General features: G+C 40.8%; 1 protein-coding gene across 1 annotated transcript in view; it reads right to left on the bottom strand.

The window, feature by feature from the left end:
- Positions 1-11,448: 11,448 nt before the first annotated feature.
- The window catches only part of GALM (galactose mutarotase), a 62,993-nt gene continuing 54,967 nt past the window's right edge, over positions 11,449-19,474 (bottom strand). Inside the window, exons 5-7 of the mRNA XM_069108601.1 lie at positions 16,598-16,739; positions 15,464-15,638; positions 11,449-12,463 (exon numbers count right to left, since the gene is read on the bottom strand). Of these exons, the coding sequence (XP_068964702.1) occupies positions 12,386-12,463; positions 15,464-15,638; positions 16,598-16,739 (395 nt within the window). The 3' untranslated portion in view covers positions 11,449-12,385. The remainder of the gene's footprint in view (positions 12,464-15,463; positions 15,639-16,597; positions 16,740-19,474) is intronic.

Genomic DNA, 19,474 nt, shown 5'->3' with positions numbered 1-19,474 from the left:
ATGTTTTAATCTTCTCTGTTCTTGGTTGGTCACTGAATAAAATGGAGAGCACCTATGCTGGTATTCTGAACCTTGGGAAGTTGCCTTTCCTTGGCATTACATTACACTTGGTAAGACATGAAAGATGCCAAGGTCATCCACTGCATCCTGGGACATTGCCAGTCATCTTGATTTTTGTCTTGCCACTGGACTTCATTGATTCTGGAAGAGAGAGTGAGGCTGATGACTTTGTACAACTCTATGCCCGCTATGTTCCAGGCCCTGTGTTAGGTGCTAGGGATATAAGTACAAAAAAATAAAGCAATCTCTACCCAAAAGGAGCTTGTGTTTTAATGGACAAGATGAGTACATACAGAAATAGAAAGCAAATGAACACATATGTACTCTTTTCTTCTAAAGCCTTTGCTTTTAATTAGCAGCTGTGATGACAACACCCCCTGTGCTTCTCAGGTCTTATGTTTCTTGCCTAAGACTTCATAATCCTTAGCAAAGTTTTCTAGATCCCTTCTGGCAGTATCGTTTGTACTCAGATGAATTACCAGTCTTAAGATCTGACAGGTCTTGGGGCCTTCTCTGGCTTGTCCTGGTTACTCTATCTGGGAAAACAACAAATGTCTTTATTTTAAATGTCAGGTTGACAAATTACTGCCTCCATAGCCCTTGGCTGGGAATCAAACACTATTCCTCTTTTCTGAGCCTGACTGGATGATCTCTCACCTGATGAGGGGACCCTCCCTTTCTCTGATTGGAGAAGATGAAGTGTAGTCATCAGTGAGCTCCTTGTAAATCCTCCACCATTTAAAGAGGGCACCCAGGGCATTCACCTCATTATTTCCCACTCAGCTGCTCTCCTAAACTTCTTGATCTCCAGAGACTCATCATACTGCAAGAAGAAATCAACTGCAAACCTCACATATCATCACCCTCTGCCCCTGAGAGACCCCTCTTCTCATTGGAGAAGGTGGAGGGAAGATATCTAAGAGTATCTTCCAGATTTTTGGTTTGAGGAGGGCACTCAACAGCATTCAATTCATAATCTCCAGAAAAATCATCATCTTTCAAGATGAAATCAACCTTCTAACTCATATCTCTTCAGATCTTTTCCCACCTTGGCCGCAGGACTTCATCATACCCCTGCTACCCCTTTTTAAACTTCTTTTTATGTGTTGTCTTCCTCCATTAGATTGTAAGCTCCTTGAGGCTAGGGAATGTCTTATGCCTTTCTTTGCATCCCCAAAACTTGGCACCTTGCCTGGCACATAGACGATACCATGTTTATTGAATCTTAACTCTGATGGCACCAATGGGTCCCTATAATCATTAGTTTAAGGATGAGCAGCTTTTTCTTCTGAATATCTATTGCCATGCTCCTTGAAAAGAGCCTCATATTGTTTGTAGGCTTTTAAAATTTTATTTATTATTTTTTATTTTTTAGTTTCAGTTCTGAATTCTTTCCCCCTTCACCTCTCCCATTCTTTGAGAAGACATGAAATAAAATACATATTTATTTCCACATTAGTCATGTTATGATGGAGGGAAGAAAGAGAAATAAAGAAATGAAAGAAAATATGTTTCAATCAGCATTTTGAGTTCATCAGTTCTCTCTCTGGAGGTGGATAGTGTTTTCTATTATGAGTTCTTTGGTATTGTTGTGGACCATGATATTGATCAGAATAGCTAAGTTTTTCCCAGGTGATTAGGTGATTATCATTACAACATTGCTGTTACTGTATATAATGTTCTCCTAGGTCTGCTCACTTCACTTTGCATCAGTTTCTTTTTTTTTTTTTTTAAGCAATTGGGGTTAAGTAACTTGCTCAAGGTTACATGGCCAGTTATTTCTGGGTGTGGTGCTAAGTATCTGAGCCCGGATTTGATCCCCAGGTCATCCCGACACTGGAGCTGGTGCTCTTACTCACTGAGCCACCTGGCCACCCCTTTGCATCAGTTTCTATAGGTCCTCCCAGGTTTTTCTGAAACCATCTCCTTCATCATTTCTTTCTTTTTTTTTTAAGCAATCAGGGTTAAGTAACTTGCTCAAGGTTACATGGCCAGTTATTTCTGGGTGTGGTGCTGAGTGTCTGAGCCCGGGATTCAATCTCCAGGTCATCCCAACACTGGAGCCGGTGCTCTTACTCGCTGTGCTACCTGGCCGCCCCTTCATCATTTCTTATAGCACAGTAGAGTTCCATCACATTCACATGCCATAACTTGTTCAGCCATATTCCTGGGCATCTTCTGTTTCCAGTTCTTCCCACTGCAAAAAGAACTGCTATAAATATTGCTATACATTAGGTCCTTTTCCTTTTTTTTTTTTTTTTGGCCTCTTTGGGATATAGACCTAGCAAAGTGGTATTGCTGAGTCAACAGGTATGCACAGTTTTACAGTCCTTTGGGCATAGCTCCAGATTGCTCAACAGAATGGTTGGACCAGTTCACAACTCCATAAACAGTTATATCCCCTTCAGCATTTGTCATTTTCTTTTTCTTTCATCTTAACCTAATCTGATGGGTATGAGATGGTACTTGAGAGTTGTTTTAATTTGCATTTCCCCGATTATTAATGATTTAGAGCACTTTCTCATATGACTATTGATAGATTTGATTTCTTCTGAAAACTGCCTGTTCACAACCTTTGATCATTTATCGACTGGGGAATAAGCCTCATTATTTAGCTCCAAATGCTCAAAGGTCCATCTTTCCTTTCTCCTCTGTGTCACCCTCCACTCAGACTTCCCTGCTGCCTCCTCAGATCCTTTTTCTTCCTTGTTGAAACTCTTCTTTCATTTTCTTAAAGAACATTTCTTTGTCCCTGATGACCTTTAAGAGGGACACAATCCTTTTCATCTCAGAGGAAGATCGCTTAGCCTAGCACTTTGACGACTACTATCAGTCTGTCAGGCATAAGGGACAGACACTGTGCACTTTATCTAGCCTTTGTGTGAAGGCTTCTCCTGAGGGGGTGCCCATTATCTCCTGTGTGGAGTCAGTCCACTTCTGAAGAGCTCTAAGAGTTAAGGAAATTTTCCCTTCTATTGAGACAAAATATGCCTCTTTTCTGAAGCTTCAACCACTGTTACTAGTTCTACCCTCTGGGACTCAACAGAACAAACCAATCCTTTTCCACATATAAAATTTCTTCAAATACTAGAAGACAGCTATTATATTCCCCTTAAGTCTTCTCTTCCTCAGACTAAATATTCCCATTTCCTTCAACTAATCTTAATGTAGAGAGATAGCAAATTTTTATGACCAAGAAATACTAAATTAAATAAAGTCAGGAAGCATTTATTAAAACACCTACTGTGTGCCCTATGCTAAGCACTGGGATGGAAGAAAGGCAAAAACAAAAAAGCAATCCCTTCTTTCAAAGAGCTCACAGACTAATGGTGGAGACAATATATAAAAAACTATGTAAAAACAAAATAAAAAAACTAAGACTTGAAGGAACTCAAGGAAGCCAAGAGACGAAGATGAGGGAAGAATTTTTCAGGAAGGGGGCCAGCTTGGGGTTAGTCTTATGTATAGGAAGCCAGTGTCAATGGATCAAGAGTGCTTGAGTGGGAGTACCAAGGCATAAGAAGGCTAGAAAGGTAGAAGGGGCCAGGTTATGAAAGGCTTTGAAAACTAAGCAAAGGATTTTATATCTCAATGGTCCAAACTATAGTAACTTTTCTGCTATTTGGTAAATACAATAACTTAGGGAATAGGAGACAGGTGAGTAAATTTCTTAACTTAGCTTCTGACCCAAAATCATTTGCATGAGAAGCCAGGGAAGAGCTTGGGGAGAGCAAGAGGAGCCCCAAGGTGAAAGTTTCTCTAGGGTGGGAATATAGTTGGAGAGGTTATGGAGAAGATGGCCAGAATCAAGAAAATATATTGTGGCGTAGTAAAAATAGCATTTCTTCTGGATTCAAAGGACCTGACTGTCATTTATTATGTAAGTCTGTGACCTTGGGTAAATTGCTTAACCTCCCTGGGTCTCAGTTTTCTCATCCATGAAATGAGGGAGTTGTACTAGATGGCTTACCACGTCCTGGCTGACTTTAGATCTATTATCGTATTATAGGACAAAGCAATAGAATTTAGCCCCAAACACAAAGAGGATATTTTATTTTATAAGGACGATCTCTGCCCTGGAGCACTCTACTTTAAAGTTTTGTTAAGTAAGGTGATAGCTCATAGCTTCTGACTTCGACTAAAGTGCTCTCAGGCTTCGCTTAGCCAGGAGAGGCTTTCTAGTTACTACACCTTGGCAGGCTGGCCAGCAGGTGGCCCTGAAAAGATGAAGACTAGAAATTTGTAGGAAGGATAAGTGCCCAGCAGCAACTGAGATCAGAAGAGGGATATGTTCAGTAGAGAACAGAGACACCCAGGACAGAGGCAGGAGTCAACAGGGACACAAGACTTAATTGATCAACTAGCATTTATTAAAGCCTAATATGTACCAGACAGCAGCAATATTAATACAAGGAACGAAATAATCTTTATTTGCAAGAAACTTAATAGTATAACTAAGAGACAACACGAACATTTTAAAGTATATACAAAATACATATAAAGAGAACAAATGTGTATATAAGTGTAAAATAGTTAAAATCAAAGTAATTTGGGAGAGAAGGCACCAGCAGTTGGGGGAGGGAGGAAGAAAGAAAAGCTTCATTTATATGGCAGTATTTACGTTATGGCAAAAAGGATTCTTTTCTGGTAGAAGCATGGAAAAAGGGCTCCCCAGGAATGGAGGAAAAGGAGTTCAAATGCATAGAGATGGGAGATAAGAGTAACAGCAGGTAAACCAGTTTGGCAGCATCTCAAAGTGTAGGAGGGTGAATAGTGTTCAGTGTGACTAGAAAGCTAGGTTGGGGTCAGGTTGAATAAGGCTTTAAAAGCTAAATAGATAAATTTACATTTAATCTTAGAGTCAGAAAGGAGCCATTGGAGTTGACTGAGCAGGTAGAAGATATAGTTAGACCTGTGTTTAAAGAAAATAACTTCGGTATGGCATGTAGAGTGACCTAGAGGGGTGAGAGACTGGAATCAGGCTATTGCAAATGAGAGGTGACCAAGGTCTATCTGAATGAAGGTGGAAATTACGTGAGTAGAGGACAGAAGAGGATGTGAGAGATGTGAAGGTAGAAATGGTAAGCTTTGACAACTGATTAGATACCTGGGGTGGGGGTGAGTGAGATGTCAAGGATAATGCTATTATTCTTGGATGTTAACCCAGAACTGGGCAAGGATACTGGTGTCCTTAACAAAAACAATGAAGCACAGAAGAAGGGAGAGGTTGAGGACAAGGATAATGAATTTAGTTTTGGCTATTTTGAGTTTGAGATGTCTCCAGAACACCTAGTTTAAAATGTGCAGTAGGTAATTTTTAATGCAAGATCAAAGCTCAGGGAAGAGACTGGGACTGGATATATAGACCTATGAGTCAGGTGCATAGAGATAATAGTTAAAAATACGAGAGCTGATGAGGTTGCAGAGAGAGAGACAGACAGAGAGAGAGAAAGAGAGAGACAGAGAGAGAAAGAGAGAGAGAGAGAGAGAGAGAGAGAGAGAGAGAGAGAGAGAGAGATGAAGGTAAGGCTGAAAGGGTATGATATAGATGATACAGCAAGAGAAATGGAATTCTTAGGTAGAAATTCAAGAGATAGTAATGTCACAAAAAAAAACCTGAAAAGAGTATCAAGGAGGAGGGTATGGCGACAGGTCAAAAAAGGCTGAGTATTCAGGTTTGGCAACTAACGGGTCACCATTAGCTTTGAAGACAGTAATTTCAATTGTAAGATGAGGTCAGAAGCCAGATACTAAAGAGTTAAGTAGTAAATGATAGGAAAGTGAAGGTAAGGAGCACAGGCAGTTTTTTTCCTACGAGTTTGACTGAGAAAGAGGATGGGAAGAAAACTTGAGAGGATGGTATGGTGTAGGAAAGTCAATGGGCCTGTGGGGTTCATCCCACAGAGTATGCTTGGAGCTGAGCTGAAACTCCCCTGCTACAACCAGTGACAAATGTGACTCAGTGAGGAAGAGCCTTCCCTTTAACAGGATGAAGCAATCCCTTGATTGGTTCCTTGGTCTTCATGATGGTGATGGTGGTGGTAGGGAATATGCCAAAAAGGCCTGACTACTGACCAAGAAGAGCCACTCAATTCAGCAGGCTTAAAAAGAGATTCAGCTTTCCCTCTCACTGTCCTCTCTGCAGGTGTGGCTTAGCATTCAATTCTTTCTTGCATATGCTAAGAGGACAGAGGGCTGGGCTGTTCTCAGAAACGATGAAGTTTTGCATGAGGTATTGAGAGAATATGCTCAAGTTAACAGAACCAGAACATTGTACACAATAAAAACAATATTATTTGATCAACTATGAATGACTTAGTTATTCTCAGCAACTTAATGACTCAAATCAATTCCAGAGGACTCATATGAATGAAAAAAGCTATCTACCTCCAAAGAAAGACCTGGTAGGGTCTGAATACAGATCAAAGCACACTCTTTTTCATGTTCTTTGTTTTTTGGGTTTTTTCCCTTTGGGTCTGTCTTCTTTCACAACATGACTAATATAGAAATGTGTTCTGCATAATTGTACATGTTTAACCTATATTAAATTGCTTGCTGTCTCAGGGAGGGGACTGGGGAAGGAGAAAATATGGAACTCAAAAATGAATGTTAAAAATTGTCTTTACAAGCAATTAGGGGAAAATTATAGTTAAAAAACAGAGTATGCTCTATGCTCATCTAAATAAACTTGAGACTGGATCAAGGCCTTGAATGCCTCTCCTATTTTGTTTTTCTTTCCTTGAATGTAAACATTAACAGTGATCTTAAGAAGGAAGTTTCCAGCCTTGATAGCTACTTTTTGGATTCAAGAGCTTAGGGGTCACTGAGAAGTCCAGGTCATTGGCAGGAGATACTACCTGAAGTTAATATGGTGATTTTAAAGAGAGGACAACCAGTGCCAAGAAGATGATCCCAAGCCACACTGGCTTGCCAAAATATACAGACCTTGAGAGAATTGTTCAGATAATACAGAGCTGAAGTCCCACAGTGTTTCGTGTTTTGATGTTTTAAATGTAAATCTATGGGGAGAGTTTGATAGGAGTTATGAGTTACTGGTACATGTTTTAAGTCTGTCGATTATGCCCTTCTTAGTCTTTTATGTTAGAATTTTGTGGTAGAGGAAATAAATAACTGTCCCATACATGATTCAGACACCTAGGTGGCGCAGTGGATAGTGTCAGGCCTGAAATCAAGAAGACTCATCTTCTTACCGTGTTTCCCCGATAAGACCTATCCCGAAAATAAGCCCTCCCCTTACCGTGTAAGATCCCTCTAAAATAAGCCCTCCCCCGAAAATAAACCCTATTGAGATTGCTACTGTAGTGAAGGTAATCCCCTGCACTACACGCTACGCACCATCCCCCCCCTCATGCCCCCTCCGTGAAATGCATGCCACGCCCCGAGCTGCATCCAATCAGAGCTGCAGCAGTGAGTGCGTCATCCTGTTCTTCCCCAGTGATTTGCTTGCTGGTGCCATTGAGAGCAGTACCACGGAGGAGAGCTGAGGCAGGACAACATAAGCCCTCCCCTGAAAATAAGCCCTCTGGTGTTTTTCTTTCCAAAAAATATAATAAGACAGTGTCTTATCGGGGAAACACGATATGTTCAAATCTGGCCTCACACACTTACTGTGTGACCCTGGGCAAGTTATTAACCTATTTGCTTCAGTTTCCTCATCTGTAATATGAGCTAGAGAAGGAAATGGCAAATCACTCCTGTACCTTTGCCAAGAAAACCCTAACCAGGGTCATGAAAAGTCAGACAAGAATGAAACAAAAGAACAAAATACATAATTTACTTTGTTGATTTAAAACCTTTTTAGAAAGAACTCTGTTAATCCTTTTCAGAGATCCTAGACATAAACCACACTTTAGCTTTAAGGGATTTTACTTACAGCTCTAGAGGAAAGAGGCAAAAAGTAAACAATAAGAGCTTGACTTCTCTCTTTAGAGGTCAAGTTGCCACCTCAGGGTTAAAGCTGGTCAATGCAGGGGACCCTTTGTGAGAGGTATACCAACCTCCTGGGTTGTTGACTGTTACATAGATAAGGAAAATGACTCCCACAGGGTTGCTTTTCCTCTCCAGTTTATACAGCTAGTCACCAACAGACCCAGTCACTTGGCTTATGTCATTGTTCGATATATTCTTTTTTTAGTGATACATACACACACACACATGCAATAATTTGATTAGAAAAATTCTGAGGAAATCTCTGATACAAGGTATCACACTGATCATGTCAATTTAATTGACAGTTTAAGTTTAATGAAAAATTTAATGTTGCCCTACTACAATAACACCTATACTTGGGTGGTTTGAACCCAAGATTGGTGGGTTATGTATGCCTTTTACAAGTTCCCAGATGAATTACGTCAATCATTTCCCATCTCCTTGCTACAGACATGGTGGAGGATAGGAGGAGTTATGCTTCTCCCCAAACCTGTTTTTGGTAAATCTGATGCCAAGAAAAACTCATGTGATGCTAAAGTTCTGCTTCACTAAACCATTTGTGTATATATGCCTTAATTGTTTAATCAGTTCTATGAGGAAACAGTGTGGTGAGATAGGGCTTCCTTAAGGAGAATGACAATACAGCACTATGCAAAGGGCTCTACAATTTCATCGATTCAAGTTTGTTATTCTTGACCATGTCTTTCCAAAAGTTCACCTTAGGGTGTCCACTCAGCATGCTGGAGGCCTTCCCCCTCTTTCTCCTGAAATCACTAAAGTACCAGTGGCACACTCTGGCCATCTATCCAACATTCCTTGCTACCACCATGAGACCAGCCCAGCTTTCTGGCATATAATCTTTGATGACATCGTTTCTTCCTGTTTTTTGTTATTCCTCGTTGATTGTAGTGTTGCAGCCTGCTCACTCACACCCGCCATGTGTCTCCACTGCCCTCTGAGGGACACTCATCTTTTAGTTCTTCAGAAGCAGCGGTGTCCTAGATCTCCCTGCCACATAGCAACACCAGCAAGTTGAAAAGATGGGCCTTTTCCATTTCAAGCAACTTGGGGGGAGAAAGGCCAGTAAAAAGGTTTTGCAATTTTCCTGAAGCATTCCAGCCTACTCTCTTCCTTTTCAATCCTGGGTCCAGCTCATGGTCCATCTGTATTCTCTGTCCTAGATGCACATACCAATGGAAAAGCTCTATTGGATATTGAAACCTGGGCAACAGAAATTCTTCATCCATTTGGTCTTTCTTGTGTAGATGGACAGGTCTAATTCTAAAACTTTGATCATAGATCTTTTCCTGGAGGGTCGGGAATGTCTTAGGGATTGATGCACAACACAATGTCATCTACAAACAGGAGTATCTGAAGGACTTTAACAACTGGGAATCCCTCTTCAACCCGGATTTTATATTAAAAGTTTGGTTTTTTTTAAAAGGCAGTGTGTTTTAAAATCATGCGGCTTGGTTATATTTGAATATTAATAAATTAAAACCTTTCTTCTATTAGTAGCTACCTAAAGTCTAGTCAGTTAAAGCTAATTCATGTTTCAGCAAATCTCTCAGCAAGTAAGTTGTGTGTATATATATATATATATATATATGTATATACACTCATACATAGATAGATGGATGGATAGATAGATAGAAATATAATTTGGGGCATTCTGTCCTGATGGAGGAATTGAGAAAATGCTCAGGGTTAAGTGGGCCAAAGGTTGGATTTTCATTGTAATAAACATTCACATCTTTTTTAGGGGAACAGGCTATTTGTTCTAGGGCCCATGCTATTCCCACCACATCAGCCTCAAACATATGGAATCCAGAGCAAATGAAGGTTAAATCTGGGCTTAGCACTACAGTCAACCCACCACCTGTTTGAAATATCACCAGTCACCATGTTATAACCTCCAGTAGCTATAAGTAGCATTCTGCGTAGATGAGATGTTCTTCCAACATGCTACAGGGCAGCCCCCATCATCCCTAGCAGAGTTTGGGGCAGAGGGTGTCCTGATTTCTAGTTGTTGAGTACTGGTATCTCTCGTGTTACGACAGCTATTTGGTGGCAGCTGGGTTTTGAAAGCAGAGTCCTAAGTTACAGCTGTTCCCCATAGGAAGGAGGTTGGATCAGAGGACAAAGTTTCGTTCCTCAGTGCTATCTGAGAACATTCCCTTCTGCTAATTTCTATTTTGAGTTACAGTACCATAAGAGAAGTCTTCACTCAACATGCACTCCTAGTGGTCAGCTTTCTGGTATTTCATCAGTTAAGATAAAAATTCAATCAGTCTTTAAACACAGTTATGGAAAATCACTGTGGCAAAGCTCCTGTCTTTGCTGCCAGTATTGGTTAAGCCTGTAAGATCTAAGTACTATTTTCCTGGAATGCTATCTATTATCCCCATTTAATGATTCCCAAATTTCTTCCTTCTAAGGACTCTTGTGTACTCTTTCAAATACCCATGATAGTAGTCCTTCTGAGAAGAGGCAAAATCATAACTGAACTTGATAAGTCCCCAAACGAGCAATGAAGTGAGTTTGTCATCTGAATTAGGGTCCAATAACCTTAATAATACTGGAACTCAGGAACCATAGGAGATAATGTGACAAAAAGCAGGTGAGAATGAGTAGATAACAGGGAAGGGTATTGAAGTAAGGTGACGATGGGTGAGAATTACTATTGCCAGCATCCCGGAGGGAGGATTAGCTAGGAGACACACAACTCCTGTGCCTTGGATGCACTACTCTAGTTTTCCATAAAGGGGAATGATATGGTTTTCCTATCTTTTGCCAAGACCCTAGAAGTGAAGAACAAAACAGGATTATGCCCCTGAGCCCTATAAGGCACGTTATCTGCATTTCATATTTTGGCACTTAAATCACATGCTGTCTTACATTCATCTATTTTTAGATGTGGGCAATATAGGAATTTGTTTTCCTCTACTATGAATATTTGTTAGAAAGGTTTTTCCCCCTCCTTTGAAATGCAGGAGGGTGGGTGGGAAAGAAAAGAAATGTCTGTTAATTAAAAAAAGAAAAGAAAATATTGTTTCATTGCTTTTAAGCATGTTAGTCTAGTCTCTCCCAAAAGACTATATCTCCTGTAAGGCAGATTCTTCAGCTTTTAAATCATCTCCTCATTTACAGCATCTAACCTAGTTACTGAAAATATTATAGACACAGAATGGAATTTTAAGAGAGGGCTATTTTCTGATTTCAACAGAACAGGTGATAGAAGTGCATATAGGGAGTCTGTGATTCACTGAAGCATATTCTAATGGGATTTCTCTCCTTTAGAAAAACACCAGCACTTGGACAGGGATGGAAAGGCGGAAACCAACCACATGCCTTTGACTTGGCCATTTCTTTTCCTTTCTGACATCAGACTTTTCACTCCCAGGACAGTGACCCACTAACTGAAAGAATGAATCGATGTCTTTTCAACGTGCAGAATTTTATTTGATCCAAAATGTGCATGAGTGCATAACAAAGTAATCTGGTATTTCTGATATTCTGAAGATCATTAACACATACAAATACTGGCAATTGTGTTGTTCTAGAAAATAAGGTTTCTGGCAGTCAGACTTAACAGGTCTACTCCCAACAGGTCATTGCCATTAAGTTGTGAGTTTAGTCCAATTCACTCATACTAAAGTGGACTACAGAGGAAGATGCTACAGTTCCAAGTTTTGCTGACCTTCTGGGGTTGGGTTAGACCAGGGGTGGGGAAACAATCACCCCCACCATATTAAAGGCAAATAATATGAAGTACAAGTACCTCATGTCCCTTGCTCATATCTTTGCTACTTGGGAGCAATTTTTATGAAGGACAAGTGGGGAAAAATGAGTGAAACAGCCAGAAAAGGAGTCAGAAACTCTTTACCTAGAGTTCCATGAGTAATGCCCTCAGGCATAGGGAGAGGAGAGGGAGAGGGAAAGGGAAAGGAAAAGGGAAAGGGAAAGTGAAAGGTAAAGGGAAAGGAAAAGAAAAAAATATAAATGGTGATGGGCCACCAACAATTGCCTTCACTGTCCCTGGCCCTCAGAATACTAATGCCCCCAGTTACTTCCACCTAGTCTAAGAGAAAGACTATGGATTGATTTTTTATTGCCTTCATTAGCACAGGGAAAAGAGCTGACCTTTAAGCATAGCCTGGAATTAGTCATTTTAGAAGATCACCAGTACTTAAGAATCAGACTAATCTAACATCTATCACTGTGATTACTTCAATCCAGCTGATTACTTTTAGCTCCTTGAAATATACACTTCCCCTTTTATAAAGGGAAAACCTAGGACCTTGGTCACCAAACAAGCTTTAGATGTATTTCCACTCTTTGCGATCTTCGTCTGGTAGGGCCAATGTGGACCTCCTTAAGCCACGGAAAAACTGAACCAAGTAGTGTGGTTATACTCTTCACCTGGATGGAGTAGTACACTAGGAAAATGTGGCTGTGTAAAGAAAAGAGACCAGTTAGACACCTTGACACCCAGGCCCTGGGGATTACAAGAGTAATGATAAAAAACTTTGTGGATTAGAGCTGTGATTTTACTGGTATAGAGGAAATTCCCTATACCAATGCTTATTGGGAGCTGACTGGCAACTTAATCATTTTATAAAGTATAAAATTTTATAAGGGTGGCTAGGTGGCGCAGTGAATAGAGCATCAGCCCTGGAGTCAGGAGGACCTGGGTTCAAATCCGGCCTCAGACACTTAACACAACAACTAGCCGTGTGACCTTTGGCAAGTCACTTAATCCCAACTGTCCTCCAAAAATAAAATAAAATAAAATAAAATGATTTGCCCAAGGTCACACAGCCAGGATACGGCAGAAGCAGGACTTGAACCCAGGTTTTCCTGACTCCAAGGCCAGTTCTTTATCCAGAATGCCAGGCCACAATGGCTTCTTGATAATGATAACAATGATATTTATAAGGGGCAATGTGGTATGGTGGAGAGGGAACAGGCTTCAGACCAGTGAAGAACTGTGTCTAAATCCTGACACGTATTAGCTGTGTGATGCCAGACAAGTCACTTAACTTTTCGGGACCCCAGACAACTAATATAAATTGCAGAGAAGATGCCAATCTGTATTGGTGGAGGGATTTTCCTCATTGGGAGCTCCCTATGCCAATAAATATCATAGATTTAGACCTGACCCTCCCCCAAATAGCAGATGATACTTACATAGCACTTTAAAATTTACAAATCAATTTATATACATCAGCCCATTTGACCCTCATAACCAGCCCCTGAGATAAGGGCATTATTGGTCCCAATTTACAGAATTAGAGAAGTCAAGTGATTTTTCTATTAAGTATCAGAGGCTGGATATGAACCAAGGTATTGCCAGGCTCCAAAGTCCATAGCTCTTTCTACTACGACATGATTTATCTCACGAATAGGCCACATAATTAAGAAAGTCTTATCTCTTTTTGAACAGCAAAAATCTAATTGGAAAAGAGTGCTGGGGGTGGTTGTGTGGCACAGTGAATAGATCACCAGCCCGGGAGTTAGGAGGACATGAGTTCAAATCCGGCCTCAGTCACTTAACACTTACTAGCCATGTGACCCTGGGCAAGTCACTTAACCCCAATTGCCCTGCCCTCCCCCCTCAAAAAAAAAAAAAAAGGAAAAAAGTGTTGTTAGGTAACTAAAAAGAAAAGAAATGATCACAAGTTACTTCTTAAATCACTTGGCCTCAGAAAGTGCTTAGGAACTTTTAAACTCATCCTAGACTTTTCAGTGACAGAATGATGGAGAATGAATAAAAACAGTGGAGTTTCTGAAACTCTTGTCTCATCAAATATATAAATGCCACAGGAATGGCAGGGCCAGGACTCCCAATGTCCATTTTCCTCTCTCTGTCACTTCTTTGAGTTTTCCTCCTCCATTTGGTAAAAGATCAGTAGAAAAAAAATCATGAGTTGTAATCACCTTCAGGGACCCTTCTGCATTAATTTAATTTGGCTTCTATTCTAGACTGTCCTATGGAAGTACCAGATTGCCTATAAGCAACTTAACTGCCAGCACTGAGAGATTTAATGGTGCAGGGGTTCTTGACCCGAGGTCTGTGAACTTAAAAATTTTTGGATAATTTGAATATAAATATAATATAAATAAATATAATTGGCTACCTCTGTTTTTCTATGGATTTTATATTATGCATTTAAAAACATTATTCTGAGAAGGGGTCTACAGGCTTTAAGCAGAGACCTTTTCATTTTTGTATCCCCAGTGTGTCTGGCACATACTAGGAACTTAGTAAGTATTCACTGATTGATTAATAATTATCATCCAATATGTGAAAGGCCCTTTCCATTTTCACTAAAGATCAGGTGATAAGGAGTGAGCCAAAATGGAAGGAGAGATTTAGGTCAGACATAAAAGAGGAAATTCTCAATCATATATTTTATCAATTGATTACCGAGAAAATTTGTGGGATTTTCCTTCCAACTATGCCACTCCAGTGGGGAAATGTGAACAAAGTCCTATTTTCCTCACATGGGGACCCAGATCAAATGTCCCCTCACAGACTGTTTCCAGCCCAGAAGAAGGGCTCTAGCCACTGTTATAATAAAGACTTGTTGGAGTGGCTAGGTGGCTCAGTGAATAGAGCACTGGCCCTGGAGTCAGGAGGACCTGAGTTCAAATTTGGCCTCAGACACTTAACACAAAAAACTAGCTGTGTGACCTTGGGCACAATTGCCCTCCAAAAAGAAAAAAAAAAAGAATTATGTGTGTAAATGAGGTTTTGAGGACTGAGCAATAACCTCCAGCCCTGAAATTAAGGAATATGAAAAGGCAAAAAGGTTTAGTGGAGAGAGTACCAAACTTGAAGTCAGGAAAGAGAGACCCAGGTTTGAATTCCTCTTCTCACCCTTCCTAGCTGGATCAAGGGCAAGTCACATGACTTCACTTTCCTTACCTGTAAAATGGGTTTAATAAAACTTGCTAGAACAGTACCTGTCTTACAGGGTTGTTGCGATGATTAAAGGAGAAAATATATGTAAAGTGCCACCCAAACCTTAAGATCATATAGAAAGGTCAGCTGTTACTAAGGTGTTCAACACAGCTAATAGTAGGCTTGGGAGTTCCAGCAGATAAATGGGGTGCCCAAAGCAGTTGCCTCTATTCCACCTCTTTGGGACATGTGGTGGAGTCAAGACCAAAACACTGACAGGAGTGATGGCGTGTCATGAGTGAGGCAGAGTATGAATGTTAGTCTGGTTAGAGTGAAGGGGAGGGAGTAATGTGTAAAAAAGATGCAAAGGGAGATTTGCAAAGCCCTCAGTTTCAACCTTTTTTTTTCTGGGCAAAATGATACCAATCCCCCTACCATAGCCATAACTGTGTAAGGCTATAATGATCAGAAAACCAACTTAACGTCCTGTACAAGGTCTCAGCAGGGACTAGAAAGGAGAAGAGCCATCTATGGATTTGACTTTACCTTGTTGACTGCATCTGGCCAGCTCTGGGTCTCAAGGCAAAAACCTGAGTGTTTGGGGTACACAGCACCCCCCTTTCCCTTCAGCGTTCCATCTAGAAAATTGGCCGTGTAAAACTGAACCCCAGGCTGCGTTGTATATATTTCTAGCTTCCGTCCAGTGGGTGGATGATAGACCCTGGGGAGAAAAAAAAATTGAATGATAAAAAATTCATGTTTTAGAGAAGTAGAAGGAAAAGGAGACAAAGTAAACTACTAGGAAATTAATGGGTCTGAAAGAGGCAGGAGGGGCAGGGGAGAGAGACAAAGAATTGTGTAGCGAATAAGACAAGAAAAGTTAATGGAGACATTGGCAATAGGCAGAAAAATGAAAAGAAGAAAGAATTTCACTTATTGGAAGATAATTATTAGCTGATCAGCTAATAATAAACACTTATTTCGGTTCCTATTATATGCTAGGCACATTGAAGACATAAAAATGAAAGTCTGTCCACAAGGAGCTTACAATCTAAGTCAGAAGAAACAACATCTACATATAGATACAAATAAAATGTATGCAAAACAGACAGAAGGTAATTAGCAGCAAGGAGCCAACTCCTCACCCCATAGCCTCCAGGAGAGGACTGAGCAGACCCTAAATGAAGGTGATTTTGAAGAGTGGTTCTGAGTCACTCACCCAGGATCATAAGTACAGTCCAACTCAATCTACCCTAGTCAGTCTAGCACAGGGGTGGGGAACCTTAGGCCTCAAGGCCACACGTGGCCCTCCAAGTCCTCAAGTATGACCCTTTGACTGAATCCAAGCTTCACAGAACAAATTCCTTTAATAAATGTTGGGATCCAGAGATCACAGAATTGCTCCAGATTTAAATTCTAGATTTTTAACCCCGAGATCATACAAGTAAAGGGATCTTAGGTTATCTAACCAACCTTCTCATTTTACAATTCAGGAAACTGAGGCCCAGTAAAGTGGAATTATTTGTTCAATCCAAATCCTACATGGTTTCCAAAGGGAGGGCTGGCCCACCCTTTGATCTCCTATAGCCCAGTGTTTTGCTGCTGGAATGGTTGGGGGATATTGCAGTAAGACAGGAGGCAGCAATCTTTCCCACCACAGCATGAACGAAAGGGTCTGACCTTGCACAAATATGTTTCTCATATGTATTCTTCAGACAGAAGTTGTGGTCAAAACCTTTTATCTGGAACTTTTCGATGTGCTTTCCCAGTCCCACCGGCTTCCTCAGGTCAAATGCAGTCCCCCGCACAGATTCCACTTTTCCTAGTGAGAGGTAGCAAAGAAAGGAAAAAACATTCTATTAGCAAGTGCCAACCTGACATAGATACACGTGTGTATAGATATATGCATATTTTATATGTATATGTGTGTGAATAAATATTCATAGAAAGAGAGAGAAGAACACATTCTCTTTTTCCAAATATTTATATGTAGCATTGTTTATCCGTTTCAGCCTTCTTTTCTCTGGGCAAAGTGACCCCAATCCCTTTAAGTTAGATGTAGTAATAGCTATGTAAGACTTTACTGACCGGGGTGGCTAGGTGGTGCAGTGAATAGAGCACTGGCCCTGGAGTCAGGAAGACCTGAGTTCAAATCCAGCCTCAGACACTTGACACACTTACTAGCCGTGTGACTTTGGGCAAGTCACTTAACCCCAATTGCCCTCCAAAAAGCAAAAATTAAAAAACAAAACAAACCAACAAAAAAGACTTTACTGACCAAAAAAGCAATTTAACATTTTGAACAAGGTCTCAACCCAAACTGCATTTATAAGGAAGCCATAAGACCAAATTCTGTAATACTGATTCCAAATACTTGCATTTGGCTATTTATTTGTGGTAAGACTAAAACATGAGAAATGAGTTGACCCCTCAAAGAGACAAGGAAGAATTAGGAACTTTTATCTGACAATACGAAGAAAGAAACTGGCTGGTATCCTCTTCTATGTACTTCTGCTTTTTGCAGGTTCCTAGATGAGAAGACAAAAGGGGACAGACACCCCAGCCCCAACCTACTACCTGAGTCAAAGAGTAGGCCCCCCTCTTCTACAGTACAGTCTGCTCTTCCTTTAGGAAGGGTGTGAAGTTAGTTTGGGAAGGCTGGCATCTTCAAAGTTTGCAAGTAGTAACTGACTTCTTACTCTACCCAGACATAGTCATCTTGGTAACATTTACTGAAAAGACTGAGTGTCCCTGTAGAGGCCAAGGTGTGTGTGTGTTGGGGGGGGGGGATTACTCAACAGGACCTTCATTTCTCTCTCTGTCCCTAGGTCTTCCATCTTGCCAATCTACCAATCTACCCACACCACCCTACAGCCCTTATCCTTATCAAAGTGATTCATCTATTCTGTCCCATTCCTTCAAGGCCTACACTTCCTACCACTCAAGAACAACAGACAAAAATAAACTTTAAATTAAAAACTTAGCTGGGACCTGTGAGTGGGGGAACTTCCAGTGTGGAAATTCCTTTCATTTGGCACATTTTCAATTCATCTTTAAGTCTTACAAGGATTCCTGTGGGCACTGAGAGTTCAAGTGAGTTGCCCATAGTCATAGAACTAATATGTTTAAGAGGCAGGACCTGAGCCCAGGTATTCATGACTGAGGCAAGTGCTTGACCATTCTTCCAAGGTTGCCTCTCTTGTTCGATACTCATCAATGCCAATATTATTAATGCATACTAATGTCCTAAATGCTACCCTTCCCAGAAAACAAACTTGCATTTTAAATCAGATTTCCTGGAGATCACCATGTCCTGTAATGATCAATATAATTTCATAGCTGGATGGGGCCTGAAGAGATCATCTTGTCCAACCTCTTCAGAAGAGAAGGAACAGGAGATGCAGAGAAGGGAGTGACTTGCCCAAGGTAACAAAGCTGATTCATGACAGAGTCAGGACTAGCACTCGGGGCTCTGGAGTCTCAAGCATGGGGCTCTTTCCACTACACCAGGCTATATTCCTAAAGGAATGGCTTTAATGGTGGAACTTTCAGGCGTCTGAGGGAAATAACTAGGCGTATGCAGGTGTCTTTTTGGAGGCCCTTAAAACTGCCTAATGAAACTACTCTATGTTGGAAAGGGTTCCCTCTACCCTCCATTTGGTACCCATGGCTATGATATTGACTCTTTCAAAGTTGGTTAAATTGGCAAAAGTTATGAGATGGAATGTGCCCAATGGTGATGCTATATACATTATCTCCCCACCAAAGCAGAAGTGAAACCCAACTCACTGTACTTCAAAAGCAGAGAAAGAGAGAGAAATGAAAATAAGAAAACAAAGAAGCAAGACTCTAGAAGTTAAATTTGGATTGAATCTTTGGTCTGATTGCAAAAGGCTTTTGATTGCAGAAATCTAGTCTGTTAAAATAATGAGTCCTTTCCCCATGTGAATACATTCATCTGGGTTAGCCTGAATGTAGATTATAGCAAAAGCATTTTGATGCTCATGACTGAATTCATTCATGCAGATTAGAGCCCCCTCGGAACAATGGCTGGCAAACCCTTTCTGCCAAGTGGGCTGGGATTCTGGCCCAGTTCAAGTTGTTTATGGAGCTCTATCCCCAGAGGATTTTCCACAGACTGGGCCAAAGTGGTTTTCATGGTGGTTAAGCTGAGATGCGCTGCCTCTCTGGCTGCCCCAATCCAGCAGATTCACTGGTGCCAGTAGGAGAAGAAAAGGACTATGAGAGATCTCTTTCTAGTTCCTAAGTTAGGACCTGGCATGGAATACCCCTGTCTGGTAGATCCACTCCCTTGCTAACTCCATACCGTGCTACAGGTCAGGTCTCCTTCCCTCCTGTTCCTTCCATTTTAGCTCCTATTAGAAAACAAGCTCCTTGAGGGTAGGGACTTCTGCTTGCTTGTATTTATAGCCTTAGTGTATGGTATGCTTAATTTTCTCTCTCTGTCTCTCTTTTGGAAGCTTTGTTCCACCCAGTTAGGGTGAATAACCTAGGAAGATGTAGCTATTAACCACTCAGAAGTTATCTGGGGGCATC

This window comes from Petaurus breviceps, unplaced genomic scaffold (genome assembly GCF_028583685.1).
Source record: "Petaurus breviceps papuanus isolate PSGF00001 unplaced genomic scaffold, PetGlider_PUasm1.0 90407, whole genome shotgun sequence".
In the NCBI taxonomy this organism is placed as follows: domain Eukaryota; kingdom Metazoa; phylum Chordata; class Mammalia; order Diprotodontia; family Petauridae; genus Petaurus; species Petaurus breviceps.
The sequence above is the reverse complement of the archived record's forward strand: the minus strand, read 5'-3'. Positions and strand labels throughout refer to the sequence as shown.